The following is a 19,969-nucleotide window of genomic DNA, read 5'->3' on the forward strand; positions in this document are numbered from 1 at the left end:
GCACATTCAAGCATATCCAGCTCGCACTAATATATTATACAGTAAATATATATAATTTTGATCATGTACAATATGTGTGATGCATTTTTATCCTACGGTTTCGTAGGTTTTGATGTAAAAGTACTTCAAAATCGATGAATACAGAAATTTGAAGTAGGTTTACATTTTGACAATTAGCAATGTAATATTTTCATTCATCTTTGAAATATTACAATTTTGATTCTGTAACTAGATAAATTAAACGGTTATTAATTAAACATTTTTTTTTGTAAAAACTTAATAAATAAAACTATTCAGATGAATATATAGACGTGTTAACTGTTAAAATTGATATTGTAAATGAAATTTATTTGTTAGTTGTCCTTAATCAAATGATTTAAGATGATTTACCTTGCCTCACAAAAGAGTAAAGCCTCTAATATTAATAGCTTTGTTACTCTCAAAAAGAAATAGTCATATGCCGAACTTACAAGGAAAAATTGACGAATGAGGAGGTTTCCCCCGTTACCTTCTACACAGAAACGAATATACAATTTCGCATATTCAGCCTTTCACTTTCGCTTCGCTCGCCACAATGAACGGTCTGTAGCCAATAACATTAATATTTTATTAAACTATTTTGATTGGTGACTTATATCTCAAATTATTGTAGATTTACTGGATGTATAATGTACAGTAATAAAAAATGAGATTCTTTCTGGAAAAGAAAAGCACAATATATTAATAGTGTATTATATATAGATTCTTCTTTTATATCACCTTTGAAATGTGCAAATACTAATATTCACCTTGCCTTATTTAAAATCTTTGTCAGTAATTTCTACTCGATACGAATTACGTGTCCGTTTTATAAATCGCTTTTTATCTGTGTAGTTTATTTAATTTTTTTCGTATGGATATCTGTGGTCATGCAGAATAACATTTCTCGTTTTTATTTTATTTTTTATTTTCCTGCTTGCCTTCATTTGATCTCACTCGCTAATTTTCTCGTTTCATCTCTTATGTTTCCTTGATATAAGTTAATGGTGAAATTCTCATTTTGTTTAATTAATTATAAATTCTCCCTCCGAGATAAGTTTTATTTGTACAAATTAAACTCTTTTTTACATTTGAAATAAAATGTTCTTTCCTGATCAAATAAAAAACATAGATAACTAAGAAAAAAAGTTCTAGATTAAGTAATAAAACCTTGTTACCTAATTTTGTAGACCACAAACATAACTTTGAGTACATTATTCTTAGATCTATTCCTGCATTAGACATTTCCTTTCCTTTGACATGAAGGAACGTGATCTGAATATTTTAAGCTAATTCAATATTGTCGCTGAGTCTAAAATAATTTCCACAAAATTCTTAATGTAAACAAACGGTATTAAGAAATTTAAACGTTGTAAAAATTAAAGATGCATTTTAAACTAGAAAAATACTTTAACTAAACGTTCAAATATTGAAATATCAAATCTTTAAAATCCTTCCCTACTTATGTTAAATTTAGCATGGAATTATTATTATAAACATAATATATACGAGTTTGTATAAATATATACAAATAGCCGTGTTCGCGGCTCGATCAGGATATTGAGACGTGAACAATTTGAAAATGTTTATATAATTACAGTTTATTAGTTATAAAACATAAGAAAAACAAGACAAATCAATAATAATAATAAAATACAATAATAAAACAAATAATAAAAATAGTAATCACAACCACAGTAATAATAACAATAATGATGACAACATCAAAAATAATAAAAATAAATGTCAATAATAAACAAATATTAATCACAATTACAACAATAAATGTCAATAATAATAATAAACAGTGATTGTGAATACATAATTTGAAGTAATTGTCAGTATTTATTCGCAGGTAGATAAATAATGAAAACCAGAATTCAGTCACATTGACAAAATACGTTAGCATGATCACAAGTCTTAACATGATCGCTAGTCTTTAACCACTAGTTTTGTATTAACAATAGTACGATAAATAGGACAAGTATAAAGTTCTTTTACTGCAAATACCTTTGCTTTTCACAAATAAAACTACCTAAACAATTAATGAATAAAATTTATAACATTATCTCTTTCAGTTATAGTCTTACAGTAACTCATCGAACCAATTCTTCTTTTCATGTACTGTCCATAGTGTAATTACTTGTAACGTCACCTTAATCGCGTGGAATGTAATTCACACTAGCAATTCGCTCCTTTAGTCCTCCTCACAAAATAATCTCGTTTCAAACTCGCATAATAACTCCTCTATCGATGCACTCTCACAGACTCTCATGTCACAGAACTCGCATCATAACGTCTCGCTATCATATCTCGCAGACTCTCATCTCTTTCTTTATTTTTTCTGTTTAGCCTCCGGTAATTACCGTTCAGATAATACTTCAGTGGATGAATGAGAATGATACGTATGAGTGTAGTATTGTACAGTCTCAGTTCGACCATTCCTGAGATGTGTGGTTAATTGAAACCCAACCACCAAAGAACACCGGTGTCCACGATCTAGTATTCAAATCCGTGTAAAAACAATTGACTTTACTAGGACTTGAACGCTGGAACTCTCGACTTCCAAATCAGCTGATTTAAGAAGACGCATTCACCACTAGACCAACCAGGTGGGTTGAAGACTCTTATCTCGCAGACTGACATCATAACATCTCGCTTAGACTGATTTCGCAGAACTCATTTCAACTGGTCTCTTCCCCGGAGTATACGAGTATACCTTCTTTACCTGCCGGGCTAGACTCCAGTTGAGCGTGAGGACGGTTAACTGAACCCTTTCGTTCCTATTCATTCCTAATTTGGGTCCGGTAACTATTCTCACGAAATGACATCTGTTTAGGTGATTCAGTGGGGAGTATTACATAAAACGATTCTTAAACGGACCTGTTATCTTTACTAAAAGGGTTTCTTTTAGCTTCTTTCTGGATTCCTCTCACTACTATATTTTCTACTACTTTCTTCTTAGTTGGTAGGAATCCGTTACTCAGATCCGTTCTACCGATCTTATTACAATATATTTATTATTAAGATATTCTTATCTACTAATTAATAAAATGCTAGTTCTTACTTGGTAATTCTTTTTATAAATTAAGTCTTAAATTTCTTCCATCTATTACAATTATTTTTATAAATTACACGATTTTATCAATTGTTATAAAACTTTGCTTTATTTTCCTTAATTTTTTCATGGACCACTAACACTTGTAATTCATTTTATTTTTCTGGCATCATAGTTGTAGAGCTATGCTGCAAGGATGAGAATATGTTGATCGGTCAAAAAAATAGGGTATGAGGTTTTTTTTATATATCTCGACGTTTCATGACCCAGGGACCTCAAAACACAAAAATAAATGTCGGGGTAATGTGTTCATACATACGTATGTACGTATTTACGTGAGATGGTGTGTTTGAAGCTTAATAAAATTTGGCTGGATGCACTGATTTTGATGAAATTTTGCAGACTCGGGTATATTGGCACAGTTTATTGGAAACGTTTGGGGTCAATATCTCCAGGGGTTGGGGTAGATAGTTTCTTTGCGGTCAATTTTCTCAAACGTTTGCAAACGTAATTCCACTTTATATTCAACTCATTACATACGTATAGGTTTATCTTACCATTTAAATGAAAAAAATATTTCTATCCTAACCTAAAAATCGAAAAAGCTATCATTTTATCTGTTGCATATTTTTTAACCTATTTTTTTTTTTTTGTCTTCCTAAGCGTAGTAATAGTGTAAGTGGCCACAGACAAATACTTTGGGGGCAATATTAGGGGTGGGGGAGCCGATCAAAGTTTAAAAATATCGATTTTTTAAACATTTTTCTTGAGTTTTTATTTTTCCACTATATAAGAGAGTAAATAACCAATGCTAGGAAATTATAGCAAGTTTGAGGTCAGCTTTTGAAAATATTGTATTTAAAAGCCAATAAAAAATAATATTAATAAAATAAAAGTTTGACATTTTTCAGTGCAAATTTACCACTTATCGCACACTGTTACTATTATTCTATTACGTTACAAAGTGTGAACTTAAAGATATTGACGTAATTAAATATAATTGGATTTAAATTCCAATTTTACTCCTACTGGTGTATCTTAGAGGTTGGACTTCAATTGATGGTACACAAACTTGTGACTGAAAAATTAGTAACTATTTCTCTATAATTTGGCTTTGCTAAAAAAGTAATTAGAAGATAATTCAAAATAAAAGAAGAAGATTTATATGACCAGGGAAGAGATAATTTCTAAATGTAATAAATGTAATAATACGATCTTTCACTTTTTACAGAATTAATTAATGAAGTAATCCTAATACTAATTATAATATTACTTAATTTAACATTGTTTTATAATACAATTTAATATTTATTACTTAACTTAACTTAATTTATATTATTTGTAAAAGATGAAAAAGATTAGGTGTCCACAAGGGTCTTGCCCGTTTTGTGGCACCATCCCTTTTCTATTAATCTTTTTAGTTAGAGTAAGGGGAAAAGTAAACAGTTTTATCTTATACAGGAGGATTAGTTTTGGTTCAATTCATGATTTACTCTGGTGGAAACTCATCTTTTCTGCAGTTAAGTATAGAGAAGATCAATCGTCGCCAAATATTTATGTTTAGTAATAAACCTTTCATCCAATTCTACCCGTTAAGTTATATATGTAAAAAATCTCTTACTATGTTAAGACCGATAGTATAAAGCATTATTATTAATTATATATGTAATCATAAATCATGTAATTACATGGAATGTACTTTCAGCGTCATCAATATTAATTAGCCATCGTCTTAGTAGCTTTAAGAAAGTATTTAGGTTCCTACTGGTCTTTATATGATTAGGAAGTATGTTATACAATCTAGGAGCAGTACTTGAAAAGAACTTCATATAACTAGTTTTATTTGCTCTGGGGACATATACATTCCTTTTACTTCTAAGTTCGTACTCGGTTATCATACTATCTCTATGACCACTTCTGATAAAAAAATTTTCATTACTTTATAAACATATAAATAACGTAGCGGTAATATAGACAATTCCCTAAATATTGGTAAAGAATGATCCGTAGTTCTTTTTTTACTTATCATTCTAACGAATCTTTTTTGGATTTTGAATATGGAATCTAAATTTGTAACATAAGTTCCTCCCCAACAGCTGATGCCGTAGTCTAGTCGATTATGCACAATAGCAAAATAAAGTTTTCTCATGGTTATTTTTGGGGATAGTTTGTTTAAAAAATAAAATATCCTAAGATAGCTTAAAAGGTTTTGCTTTAATAGCGCAATATGATTCTTCCAGGTTAGACCGCTATCTAACACAATGCCCAATTTACAAATATCACGTTGTTCGATCTCACTACATTCTAAACAGTCGGATTTATTTATAACACGTTTTTTACATTTATATTTTATTATAAGCGGCAATTTTATTTTCCCCTTTAAGCAGAAGTTGATATGCAAAGTTTTTTCAACGCTCAAGATCATATAATGATTTGAAAAGCATAACCGCAGTGCGTCTAAATCTGATTGCATGTCCTCAGCCGCTTCTATGCAGGTGTTGCGGACATAACACAAGGCAGTATCATCTGCAAACGCATATACATTACCTTTAAGCGGTGCCGAACAGACACTATTTACATATATTATGAATAGTATGGCTCCCAATACGGATCCTTGTGGGACTCCATATAGTACCCCAGCAAAGTTACTTAAACACCCTTTTTTTCTTACGCACTGTCGCCTGTTGATCAGATAGCTCTCAAACCGATCAAATTAAACACCTCTAATACCACTCATACACAGAATGGGTAGAAGGACATTGTGGTCTACACAATCAAAAGCTCCCAAGAAAAAGACAACCTTCCAGCTCAAAATCACTCTCACAAACAGCTACATGCTCGCACCTTCTTCAACTTCGATCTAAATAACTTCAAACTTAATAACTTTTTCTCAACATTAAATTATATCTTCAAGGCGGGAAAAAAGCTTTGTCCTGAATGATATCGTCATACTTAACTAATAAAAAAATCACCCCAAAATCTGACTACATCTCTGAAACCTCAATTGTGACGACCAACTCAGGATTTCACAGTAAGATTTGTACAGCACTTGTTGACATAAAATACTTTTTTCGGTAATCCGACCAATATACCTTAATTACTTTTGAAAATTATAACCCATTTTCAAGAATAAGAAGAGATCGTATACATACTTGTATGCTGTGATTGTTGGGGAAAGTGAGATGTAGAGTGATTTCTCGTTTTCTTATTGTATGAATCCTAAATATATCGCATTAAATTATCATCGGATGCCCATTAAAATGTGTATGAAACAATGTAATATTCAACCATATAAGCGATATGTTCACTCTTTCCACCGTAGGAAATGGTAATTTGATGAACTAGTTATCAGAGAAAATTACTCTGACCACCGTTTGCAGATAATTTACGCTCGTTTCAGCCGTAAGAAAGACTGAGACAAATACTGTATAGTAACAAATCGATGTACTTCTTTATTTAGAAAATAATATATTCTCCGTCGTCCACGGAAGTTGGAAATGTACGACAAATAAATTTATTACAGAGTTTCTATTATTCTATTTTCTGAACGCGTTTAACTTATTTAGACTACTACTCGCGTAGTCTAAAACTAATTACTAAATAAACATTTAATAATATTAAAAGTAAAGAAATAACATTTTTTACATTAACGCACAGTTTAAAATTTAAGAGAAAATTGTAGATTTTGTACGAGCTTAATATACGAAACGACGCCAGACAAATGATGAAGTTTGGAAAACAAATTTATTTTCCTTTATTCCATCATTTAAATGAAAGAAAATAGAAAGATATGAAAATTCTTCTTCTTTTTTATCTCATTTCATTTCTTACAACAAAACAATTGTTTCATTTCATTTTTATAGCATTTCTTTAAACAAGGTAGTGGGAGAAAAGAAAATAGTTTGTTGATTTTAACCGTATCTCAAGAAGAAAGGATTAAATAAACTTTAAAATATATTGTCGAAAGAATTTTATGGGATGCATCATTCGACGGTTTTTGTCACTCGGTTACATCATTACGTGGAAATACATAATAAAAAATAAATTGTAGAGTTAAGTAAACTGTAGCTACGAACTGATAATATATAACATTCGCAATAATTTATACAAAAGTAGATTTAAATAATGTAGGATATCTGCAAAACATGTCGCTGAACATTTCCAGCGTTAATATTTTCCCCAAGCTTAAAATTGAATCTGTTATCCAGTTACGTTTTTAATTACTATTGTTTTTGAGATCTTATTTCTATATTTATTCGTTTTCCTAATTTACATTATTAGTATCGTAATCGGTAATAAAACAGTTTTAGTATTAATCGAGAAAATAAAAAGCTTTTTAAAAATTTAACATAAATTGAACAGTATGAAAAGATCACAAAATACAATACAATACAAAAAATACTTTAAAGATCACAAAATGCAATTAAAACAAAATATATAATATTGTGGATTAATTAAGTAAAAAAAGAAAAACATGAAAAGAAATTTTAAAATTTATTCCTATATTTGTGATATTGTTTGAAAAATATTTTTTTAATTTCTTGACAAGAATAATAATAAAAGAATTACTAAACAAAAAATAAAATAAAATTCAACCGCTTTTTTCTTGTAAAACGTTTATGACTTGATAAGCAGAAGCATTAAACAGTAAAAAACATTATAGAACATCTTTTCTTTTAAGGAGCTGAATTTTGTAACAATTTTGTTCTTTTCATGGCTCAGATTGGTTCTTTAGATGCCTAAACGATCTAAACGAATGTAAACGACCTGACGTGATACCAGTCACTCTCAAAAATAACAAGACTGTATTCAAGAATAACGAGCATACCACACCGTACTTACTGAGGAAGTTGAGAAGTAAAATAGTTTCTCGTCGCCTTCACTCACCGATACTTATATCATACATGAGCATGCCAAACCTGTCAAAATATATTCATGCCTATATAGGTAACTTCTACAATGTCATATAATAAGGCCTGGGTGTCGGTGAACGTAACTGCTGTCACAAAAAGCAACAATAACCAATGTCGTTTGCACTTCACATGATTTCCCTCTCTAACAGCCATAAGAAAAACTAAAGACAAATTTTTTTAATATCCGTTTCACTTTGATTTCCCCATTTCCTTTTCATTCTGACCCCTATTTAACCTCAAACTACGAGAAGAAATGTAATATAGAAATTTGTAGCGTTTGAAGAGTTCCACATCTGACTGGAATTCGAACCTGGAACCTCAGGATGGAAGACGGAGACGTTATTATACCACCGGAGATCGAATGGGAAATATAGTATAAAAATTGTATAACGGAAAATTATCACGAAGTATTCTACCGAAAAAGAATTTAATGTAAATTTAATTATAAATATCTAATTATAAGTATAAAAACTTTCACCGTCCTGTTAGTCATGCAAAAAAAATTAGTTTTTTTTTTTTTAAGTAAAACAAAAGTAGCGGTTGAAATGGCTTTGAAGAAATTTTTTTCGTAAATTCTTTAGTGTTATTCTCAACGTCGCTACTTTTAATTGTTCAATTCATGTATCTTAAAGATTTAGGTCCTAAAATTTTCCCCATTTGCTCATCAAATGGGAATCGAACTTCCTTCAATCTTCATAAATTTGGGTATAAATATTTTTTTATAGATGTATAACAATTTAGAAAGACAAACCTATGAAAAAATTATACGTTAAATAATTTTTTTGTAGTTTTTCTACAAATTTCTTCCTTAACCCATCGGAATATTCTAGTGGTGGTAGTCGAGAGTTCCAGCATTCAAGTCCTAGTAAAGCCAGTTATTTTTATACGGATTTGAATACTAGATCTTGGATACCGGTGTTCTTTGGTGGTTGCGTTTCAATTAACCACACACCTCAGTAATGGTCGACCTGAGACTGCACATGACTACACTTCATTTACACTCATACATATCATCCACATTCATCCTCTGAAGTATTATATGAACGGTAGTCACCGGAAGCTAAAACAGGAAAAAAAAAACAATTTTTCTATAAATTTCATCCCAACTAAAAAAAATTCGGTTGGAACAACGAAAAGTCGCAGGGACAGTCTGTCAAATTCTCTGCAACTAATCGGACGGAATTAGTTTCATTAGATCAGTGAAAAAAAAAAAATTAAATAACATTTCTTTATTGTTTTGTTGTCACATTGTACGTTTCAGTAACATACTTTTTCTAACCTTAGAAAGTAAAGTACTGGTAATAAAACCTCTTTTAGTCTAGTATGTATTTTAAATTTTATTCGTCGGTAGTGTATTTCTGTTAAACTCTTCATTTATTTAATATTTTTTCATATTATTTTAATAAGTTATTATAATTTTATAACCATAATTTAGGTGAAAGAAATGAAGTTATATTAGCCCTAATAAATTAATTTAAAAAAAATAAAGATCTCATTTAATTTTTGGTAAATTTTAGTAAATAAAGGGTAAAATCCTTTTTATTTTTCCTGTTTAACCTTCGGGAATTACAGTTGAGGTGTTACTTCAGAGGATGATATGTATGAGTATAAATGAAGTGTAGTCTTGTACAGTCTCAGTTCGACCGTTCCTGAGATGTGGTTAATTGAAACCCAACCACCAAAGAACACCGGTATCCACTATCTAGTGTTCAAATCCGAAAAAAAATAACTGTCTTTACTAGGACTTGAACGCTGGAACTCTCAAGTTCCAAATCAGCTGATTTGTGAAGACACTAGACCAACCTGATTAGTTAAAGGGTGAAATTCGATGAAACGTCACGTTGACCTTAAATTTCGAATTGTTGCTATAGTTAAAAATAGTACTGTAAAACATAAATAAGATTTTCTTTCAATCTTATCGATATACTGCATTTTATATATGTCAACGTTTGTTAAAAATTTTGCAACAAAATTGAGTACGTTTTAAGTTATTATATAAAATAAGAAATATTATATTTTTAAATAAAAATGACATCATTTCCTCTTATAAATAAATTTTATAATAATAAACTTGATCGAATATAATAATTGTGTTACTAAAAATGTTTAATTATTTACTATATGTTTAAAAAATAAATCGCTCTACAAGATAGGAAATTCCAGTTGATATGCTATAAATTTCATTATTTTTTGTTAGAAGTAATTATATTTCATAAAATGATGTCATTTATCGTTTTAGTAAGACTGAATACGTCAATTAACATAGTAAAAAGTTTTAACCGATTATGTCAAACACATTTTTTTCCTTTGATATTCTTTGATTAATCCATCTGTTTCAAAACTTTTTTTCTTTTTCCTGTTTAGCCTCTGGTAATTACCTTTCAGATAATACTTCAAACCTGTAATATCATATAGAAGCGAAACACTCTTCAAACTAAGATCTAACATTTCCTACTCAGCAGAGGTGCAAAGAATAGAAAGAAGAATTCTAAGAACATACATAAATAAAAGACGACTTACTGATGGCAGAGAATGGAGTCTCATACCAAACGAAGAGGTACATAATACGTAGAACCAGCTCTAGGTTACTTTAGAAAGAAAATAATCTCCTTCTTTGGACACATAATAAGAAACAGAACCGAACAGACTCGTCAGGAAACTGGTCGAGACATATTGGGAATGTCCAAAACACCGACCTTTCTTTTTTTTCCTGTTTAGCCTATCTTTTTTTTCCTGGTAACTACCTTTCAGAACAAGCTTCAGAGGATGAACGAGGATTGATATGTATGAGTGTAAATGAAGTGTATTCTTATATAGTCTCAGTTCGACCATTCCTGAGATGTGGTTAATTGAAACCCAACCGCCAAAGAACACCGGTATCCACGATCTAGTATTCAAATCCGTGTAAAACTAACTGCCTTAACTAGGACTTGAACGCTGGAACTCTCAACTTCCAAATCAGCTGATTTGGGAAGACGCGTTCACCACTAGAACAAAAACTTGTAAAGGTTATAATAAACCATATTTCAGTGTTTCAAGCTTGAATTATAAATGTAGAGCTATGTGAAAATTTCAGACCGTAACTAAATTCAATTATTCTTGATGGATCCTGATGGTCTATACATTACATTTTACGACTTCTCTAACTGGATGTTTGTATGTCCCTCCCACCAAAAACAAAAAAAAAATTAAGATATGTTCCTACAACTGTCTCTTCTCATGGTCCACCCCCAATTCTGAATTTATTCGATCAAAACATTTTCAGTTATTGATCAATTATAAGCGTAATAAATATAGAAAGTATAGAATTTAGAAGTACGGCATGTTTGTTTTGACAAACTGAGAAAAATAACGGAAAGAATAATTAAATACAAGTATTGTTCGGCTGTGCGGGCGATGTACACTATTAGTTCTAGCAATGAAATGATTAGCACCCGCATTGTCTTCACAATGTAGTTAACCCCGTAATTTTCCTTTGTGCAACAGTTTATGTACCATTATATAAAATATATTTTAAAGGTATTTTCCTTTCCCGGATATAGCGAGATATGCTGTTATTTCAGCTAAACCCATAACGGGAAATTATTTATATAAAAATATCTAAAATTAATAAAAAAGTCTAAAACAATTTGTCCTTTTTTAAGTTTTTCCCTAAGGAAACATTTCAAAAATTAACAAATAAAAACAGATTTAATTAAATTATAAATAATCTCTGATAAAAAATTATTACTCCAATGCTCCAAAGTCCAAAAATGTATTTTAGTCAGACTAACGTTAGTGCATATGTATGTTGGCTCGTATTTGCTCTTAGAACTTTAGACCCCGTAGACCGATATTCTTCAAACTTCGTAGAAAGTCAACTGTTCTTTCCCTACCTTTGGAGGGAAAGAATATATTAAATTTCTGCAAAATTTGCAAAGAAGAGGGGGTGGTTTGGTCGAAATAAAATTTCAAATATTTAAATGGGAACTTTATTAAAAGATCTTTCTTACAAAAGTTGAAGTTTTCTTTATCAAAATCACAAATTACCAAAAACGATTATTTAATATTATCCCCTCTTCCAAAAAAATTACTTTATATCTATCTTTATCTGTAATTTTCTTCAAAAAAGAAATTAATGGGATTTGTTGCAACTGATTTTTTCTAAAGCATAAGGTCTTTAAACAACTATGTTTTATTCTGTCAATCGTACTTCAGTAGTTTTTGGGAACAGTAGATTTTTTAATTTTTGTTTCAACCCATCTCGCAAGTTACCCATTGCATTTAATATGTAATAGTTTCCAATTTTGAAAAACAATTCACCCTCTTTCTAGAAAATCACAACGTTATTCATATAGAATTATGGATATATCTTTGTATATATTAAACAATTTAAAAAAATTATTTTTTGAAATATATTATCACAATTTAGGGAATACTATCTTAAAAATTAATTTTACCCGAATGCTTTCCTTTGACTAAGGGTGCTCCCAAAATGAAAAAAAAAATTCGCAGTTTCAAATTTTTATTGCTCTAAATGTATTTTATTAAACAATAAAGTCACTAAATTGCTTAATACGCTGTTGGGGAAGCTCCCAAACATCGAAATTAAAAAAAAAAAATCTTTTTTTTTCAATTTTGATATTAACTTATTTAAAATCAATTTCGGTGAAGATTGGTACATAAGTCCCCAAATTTTCAAAAAAGCGAAAGTATATTTTCGAATTTGTGCTACTAATATACTAATTTTAAAAATGTTGGTTATTGCTTTATTTTCTTGAGCATTTATCAAGCATCCCCGTAACTTTTTAATCTTTACATAGAACTAGCAGTTAATGATATTAAAAAAATTTAGATCCGGAGTAACAGTTCAAGATGAAAAGATAAAGATGCTACGATTTGCTGATGATATAGTAATTCTAGCCGAGAGTAAAAAGGATTTAGAAGAAACAATGAACGGCATGGATGAAGTCCTACGCAAGAACTATCGCATGAAAATAAACAAGAACAAAACAAAAGTAATGAAATGTAGTAGAAATAACAAATATGGACCGCTGAATGTGAAAATAGGAGGAGAAAAGATTATGGAGGTAGAAGAATTTTGTTATTTGGGAAGTAAAATTACTAAAGATGGACGAAGCAGCTGAGATATAAAATGCCCAATAGAGCAAGCAAAACGAGCCTCCATTCAGCAATATAATTTGCTTATATAAAAAATTATTTAAACGTCATAAAAACATTTTTGAAAGTATTTTTTTGGAACCTAGCTTTATATGGAAGTGAAACTTGGACGATCCGGGTACCTGAGAAGAAAATATTAGAAGCTTATGAAATGTGGTGCTATAGGAGAATGTTAAAAACAGGTGGGTGGTTAAAAGGACAAATGAAGAGGTATTGCGACAAATTGATGAAAAAAAAAAGCATTTGGAAAAATGTAATTAAAAGAAGAGACAGACATATAGGCCACATACTAAGGCATCCGGGAATAGTCGTTTTAATGTTGGAGGGTTAGGTAGAAGGGAAAAGTTGTGCAGGTAGGCAACGTTTGGAATATGTAAAACAAATTGTTAGGGATGTGGTATGTAGGGGTATACCGAAATGAAACGACTGGCACCAGATTGGGATTCTTGGAGAGTTGTACCAAACCAGTGAAATGACTGAAGACAAAATAAAATTGAGCATTTGGTGAATTTCAAGAAATAAAATTACGCATTAAAAATGTAATCAAACAAGTAATTTTATATTTGATAAATAAAATTGTTTAATTCAATAACATTAAAGTTTATTAACATACTTGTTTTAGATTTTTCCCAAATTAATAGCATAACTTGACCGGGGTAGCCATAAATTCAATTCATTGCCGACTTTTTTTAAGTAGGATATCATATCCGATGTAACAATAATTTTTATAAATATGGTTTTTGTATACTATGAAATTTTCTTACTTAAAAAACATAAGAAAAGTAATTATTCTCTTTCCTAGAAAATGGCAAACATTTATATAAAAGCAAAAATTTTCCAATAAAAATGGAAAAAGATTAGATAATGGATAGGTATTAGAAAAAATATGCGGAACAATTTGGCCTGGTTGTAAAATCAAGTAAAGTTGACAAGTAAAGGAATTAGATGAGTAATTAAGATTATTACTGTACTTAATTTTCTTTGTTTTTAAAAAGAAATTTTAGTAAAGAAATGAGATTTATTTTACAGAAAAAAGCTGACAAGGAAATCGGAATACTCTAAAATTTCCATTCTATAAAGCAGTGGAGGGAGGAGATATTAGGCTTTAAACTCATTGAAAAAGATCTAATTTCGACTTTCCTTAATGGGATTTTTATGAATTGATATCTTCTGTTTCTTTCTTTTTTAAATAAATATTAAAAATTAAAAAATACGCAAACATTGCTCCTTAATATATATATATATATATTAATATTTAGTAGCTTATATAACATATATATATATGTTACTTTTGATCTCCTTTTGATGCTCCTACCAGAGCTCATAAAACCTGAAATATATAGTAATGTTATTTATAAGATCGTATTCTGAGTAAGTGGTCTTTTAAAAGAAAAGTAAACATTATTCTTCGATTAAAAAGTTCTTTATTAATCAACGGTTTGCATTTTCGTTTTCCTATTTCGTTGATTGAATTTTCTATAACTATAATTTCTCCCGCCATTTCTCACATGTTTGTTTGTTGATTTTTAATCCGTCTTGTTATGAAATAAAATTAAGATGAATGTCCAAAACTACTCGTAGATAATATCTCAAAAACAAAACAAAAAATTAATGTACTAAAAAGAATCCATGAGATTAATAAATTTAAAAAAAATGTATTTTTTATGTAAGATATAAAAATAAGAATACATTTTTAATTTTACATCACTCTATATTCTTTCCTAATATATTTTCCCAAATAAAAATAAATTATAAATTATTCTTTCATATTGTAAAATTGTACTAAACTTTACTCATTTAAATTTACGTAACAAGTAAATCAGTTGCCACGCAAAATACTATGCTAATATTTGGGGTAAATAACCAACAAAATGGATTTGAAAAGTTTATTAAAATCTGTATAAGGGTTTTTGACTCGTATAAATAAATTAGATTAACTATTTTTAATTTAATTGTTCTTTCTCTCTCTCTCTCTTTCTATTTATACATATATATATATATAAAATTTCCAAACAGCAAACAATATTTCTGTTATTTTTTTTCCTTATAAAATTAAATTTTCTTATTTTTTTTGTTGCAGGTGGAATGAAGGACTGGAGTCGTCGCGGCGGAGCCAAGTAACATCATGTCACGATGCTAGCAGTGACGTCATGGCGTCACATCCTCTTCCTTGCTATCACTTCCTTCTCGGTGACCCTAGCTCTTCCTCCTGTCATCAAGATAGGTCAGTCACCACTTTTTTCTGATATATTAGGCTATCTTTTTCTTGTTCAGTATTTTTTCCTGAAGTTATATCTTTTGGTTTATTACAGTAAAAAAGGGATAATATTTCTTTGAAAGAAACATTCTACTTCTAAAAGTTTTATTGAAAATAACTTTTTTATTTCTTTATTATTTTAATCTTATTCGTGTTGGTCGTTCGAATATTGTAGTTGATTTCATGGAATATAATCTATCTAAAAACAAATTTTTTAAATAAAAATTGTTATGAAATAACAATTATTTTATTATAAATAAATTGAACTGAAAAATTAATGAACTATATAATTTTAATATTTTAAAAGTTAAAATCCTTTCTAGATCTATAATATTTTTCTGTCTATTAAAATAAATAATCCATCTCCATCTTATTAAAATTAAACGAGATAAAAGTTTTTTTTTAAATTTAAGTAAAAAAATGATGTAAGTTTTTTTTACATGGGTTTTTACGTTATACTACTACTTTTAAAATCTCCAGTTTTACGCTACATTATTGTTTTTTTTTTTTAATTCCGTTAAAGTAACACCTTCTCAAAACTCTCTTTTTACAAGTTATATTGAAAGTAATCTATATCTTAAAATTGATAGCGTTTGCTATTTGTACGTATTAAAGAAATTTGTTTTGTGAGTTACATTATCATTTATCTGTACTATTCAAATTTTTATTAGTCGCATTTATATTAGACGATCAATTTGAAAATTAATAATTTGGTGCATTAATGTAAAAAAAAAATCTAGGATAATAAATTGGTAATTTCATTTATAATATTTGCCTTTAAAAGACTTTAGGAAGTTCAGTTTCAGAGACAATTTTTTTAATTTATTTGAAGTTACATAAAACGTTAATTAAATTTAATTTCAAATTCAAATTTTTTAATTTAAAGTTAATTTTATTTAAAGAAATGTATAAAATGAATTTTCACATTATACCCAATTACCGATTTGATATCAAATCTTTTTTCATTGACCTTGTTCAATTTGAATGCTTCTGAACTATTTTTTCTACTGTTATTGGAATTATTTTATCAAGAATTAATATTTATGAAGAATAAGAAGAAGAAATACAATACGTTCATTTTTATAATAATAATAATTAATTCTTTTAAAACGTAATAACATTATTGCAAAGTGGATGAATGATATTTGAAGAAAAAATCATTTATTATTGTAATTAGCATAAGCACTCAGCGTTTTGAGTGTGCGTTAACAATCCATAATGATATCCACGACAAAGTTTTTTTTTTATTATTAATTCGAGTAAAAAAAGATGATTAATAATAATTTAATCCTAATATAGATTACAATAACAATAAGAGGGCGTTCAAAAAGTTTTCGATCTGAGAAAGGAAACACAAGATTTTTAGAAATTATTTTTTATTTTCAACGTTGCTGTTCGATACATTTCGATCAAAGACTTTTCAATTTTTTTATATCCTCAGCGTAATCCGAATTATCCAACTGCAAAATATGCGTTTGTCTCAGCTTTGACTTTACATTTGAAGTGAATCTTCATCCGCGGAGAATTTCTTTAGTTTTGGAAAGAGGGAGTAATTGAGTGGAGTCGAATCTGACGAATAGAGCCCATATGAAGGCACTTCAAAATGCAGGTCGTGGAATTTTGTAGCACCTAACCCGAAACGTGAAAACTGCTTTTTCACTACTATAGATAAGGAGATCGGCAATTAGCCTGAATACCTTCCTTCAGTCGGTCTAGGTTGAAGCGTAATACTTCCCGGTGATTTTTTTCTTTTTTCAGGTAATCTATAAGCACTACGTCACGAGAATCTTAAAAAAAACGTAGCCGTAACTTTACCTACGAATGGAAACGTTTTCACTTTCTTTGTCACACATTCAACTGTTCCAACTCATTGTTTGATCTCTAGTTTGTAATGGTGAATCCATGTTTCATCAAGTGGATGGGCAACATAGTAATTTACCAATTCACACGGGAATATTTTTATCTCTGGAACTCGAGCCCCTTTAAAAACATTTACCGTTCTTATTTGTATTTTCGACGTCAAATATGCAATTTTTAAACTTCGTTAATATGCCATTTCAACCTCCCTCCGGGGGGCCCACGATTTCTAACTGATTCGGAGAACCCGAATCAGGTGTCAAAATCCGGAAGGCAAGTTACGTGAACTAAACTACTACGTGGCCTACCAACTCTACTGCTATAAAAAATCGAAGAAACTTAGCGGAATTTCGTTTAAATAAGTTTAAACACCCGTTTAAACTTATATGAATAGAATATACTTATGCGAACTTATATGGAACTTATATGAATCAACTAAAACGGCATTAGAATGCGGTTTTAGTTGATTGTTAACAAACGCTCATCCAACGAATGGAAACTTTTCATGCCCTAAAACATAAGTTCATATAATATAACATAAACATAAGTTCCCTAACATAGTTCATATAAACTATAATATAACGGTCTGCTTAGATTATTGTGTTGTCAGTAAGCTAGCGTACCTTCAGTAGTCCATCATGTGTGACAATTTTGTCGGTCGAAGCGGTTTTCGGGCGTTCGGAGTATTCATCAACTTGAACTTATGTATGACCGCGCTTAATTCTACAGCTCACTTTTTTACTGTATTGGAATGTAGCTTTTTTGTACTTCCGTCGGAATTAACCTTTTAAACCTAAATATTTTTTTCAGCTCGAACTTCAATTTTATCCACTTTTCAGAAAATATCAAAATTTATTTAACTTATTGCAGGCCATCTAATGCGAAGTTTCATATGTGTGCAAGTATCATAGAGTATTTATCAAATATGATTTAAGATCATACTCGATAAATACCGTAGTCATTTGGTCATGCTTGCGCCATGTCTGTGTTAGGCTGAGAACTTTCCAAACGATCCAAATTACCATGTAAAAAAGTATTACCAAGGAAAAATAAGTTTCACCAAGAATTATTAAAAAAAATAAAACAGAAATCATGAATAATTTTCTAAGTATCCAAGAGCGCCGATTCATAACATTTTTAACACATTTTTAATCTCTTTCATAGAGGTATTTCAGGTTGTTTGTCACAGTGGTTGGGAAATACGCTAACTGTGTGATCAAATAATGTATTTGAAGAGTATTATATGCATACATATATTGATTATTAATTTTGTCAAATTTACTGGGTTTGTAAATTTTTATCGGATTTGTTTAGTAATATCCTTTACGTCTTAATTGAAATGTCCATATTGGGGATAATATCATTGTATGTGTGTCCCGCTTCTATGAGAAGAGGTTTATGAATATTTTTGTGATAACATATTAAATGGGTTTCCAATTATGTAGGGCGAGCGCAGTGCCATCCGCAGTATACCTGAGGATAAAACCGAATATATGCTGGAAAAGATAATGAAAATTTAGTCGTAATTTTTATACCATATTTTTGCATTATTTGTTTATTTCTTAATTACATAAATATTTATATTCTACAAAAAAAAATCGTTTACTATTATCAGGATTTTTGAATATATAATTAGAATTATTGTTAATAAGTTTTAGGTATAATTTCAGCACACTACTTCCATTAGAAGATATTGATATTTTATGTTTAACTTTAAGCTGAGAACCTAACGATTAATTAAAAAATTCTATTAAGTTATCTAACAATCTAAATGATCTTCTGCTCTTTAAAGTTCTGATTTTTATAGTTTAGTTAAAATAGTTTTTTTTTTTAAATCATGGAAATTTTAAATAATACAAATTAGATAAGCTTTAATTTTCTGCATACGTTTTCGACATGAACATAAATTTGTACTCGGCTATTCAATAATTAATTCTCCAGAATTTTAAATCTAATTCCTAACTATTATTAATAATGTTTTTTTATTATAATTACAAATAACAAATAATTATTATATTTAGTTATTTAGATTACAGGGCTTTCATCTATTTATTCGTTTATCATATATTAATGAATACGTAACTCATTTTCTAGTTCCTCCTAAGAAAAAAGTCAAGTAGTTTTTGTATTTATTTCGTGAAATAAGTTACCCTTTTTCTTTCTGTTCAGCCTCCGAAACCATCGTATGGTGTATTAGTTACTTAAAATTACATTTTTTTTTTGTTTGTTTTTTCTTCCCCCCCTGGTCGGATCCTGCAGTTAAGTATTACACAACCCAGGGGAGTGTCCTTTACTGTAACGAGCCTCCATGTTTTGGCCCGCCGTTTGGATCTCACTTTGCGTCCGCCTCAAAACCCCAGAGTATGATCCACCAGGCCCGGCTATGCCGCCCCTGGGTCCGAGAGCTGGGACTCTGTCTTTATGCCAATGCCTCTAACGGGGGCACCCCGAGTGGGGCATCCCCGCCGGGACTCGGAATTTTTCGGTCAAAAAAAAAAAAATTATGTGATTTATTTAATGTATTATTAAGTTTAATCGAAATAAATATACATATATACATTTTTTTAGATATCATCTTATTTCTTTTGTAAAAATAGAATATTTTAAAATCAATTCCATTTAATCAATTTTCCTATTAGGCTCACGAAAACAATCGTAGAAAATTAAAAACTGATTATAGCCGTTACTTGAATAACGGTCTAAAGC

General features: G+C 29.6%; 1 protein-coding gene across 12 annotated transcripts in view; it reads left to right on the forward strand.

The window, feature by feature from the left end:
- LOC142322429 (glutamate receptor ionotropic, kainate 2-like) overlaps window positions 1-19,969 on the forward strand; it is a 722,458-nt gene that overhangs the window by 60,071 nt on the left and 642,418 nt on the right. For all 12 annotated transcript variants that reach the window (XM_075361507.1, XM_075361506.1, XM_075361508.1 and 9 more), the window contains exon 3: window positions 15,230-15,373. In XM_075361507.1, the coding sequence (XP_075217622.1) occupies window positions 15,283-15,373 (91 nt within the window). In that variant the 5' untranslated portion in view covers window positions 15,230-15,282. The remainder of the gene's footprint in view (window positions 1-15,229; window positions 15,374-19,969) is intronic.

The sequence above is a fragment of the Lycorma delicatula genome, chromosome 3 (assembly GCF_047948215.1).
Source record: "Lycorma delicatula isolate Av1 chromosome 3, ASM4794821v1, whole genome shotgun sequence".
NCBI classification, from domain to species: Eukaryota; Metazoa; Arthropoda; class Insecta; order Hemiptera; family Fulgoridae; genus Lycorma; species Lycorma delicatula.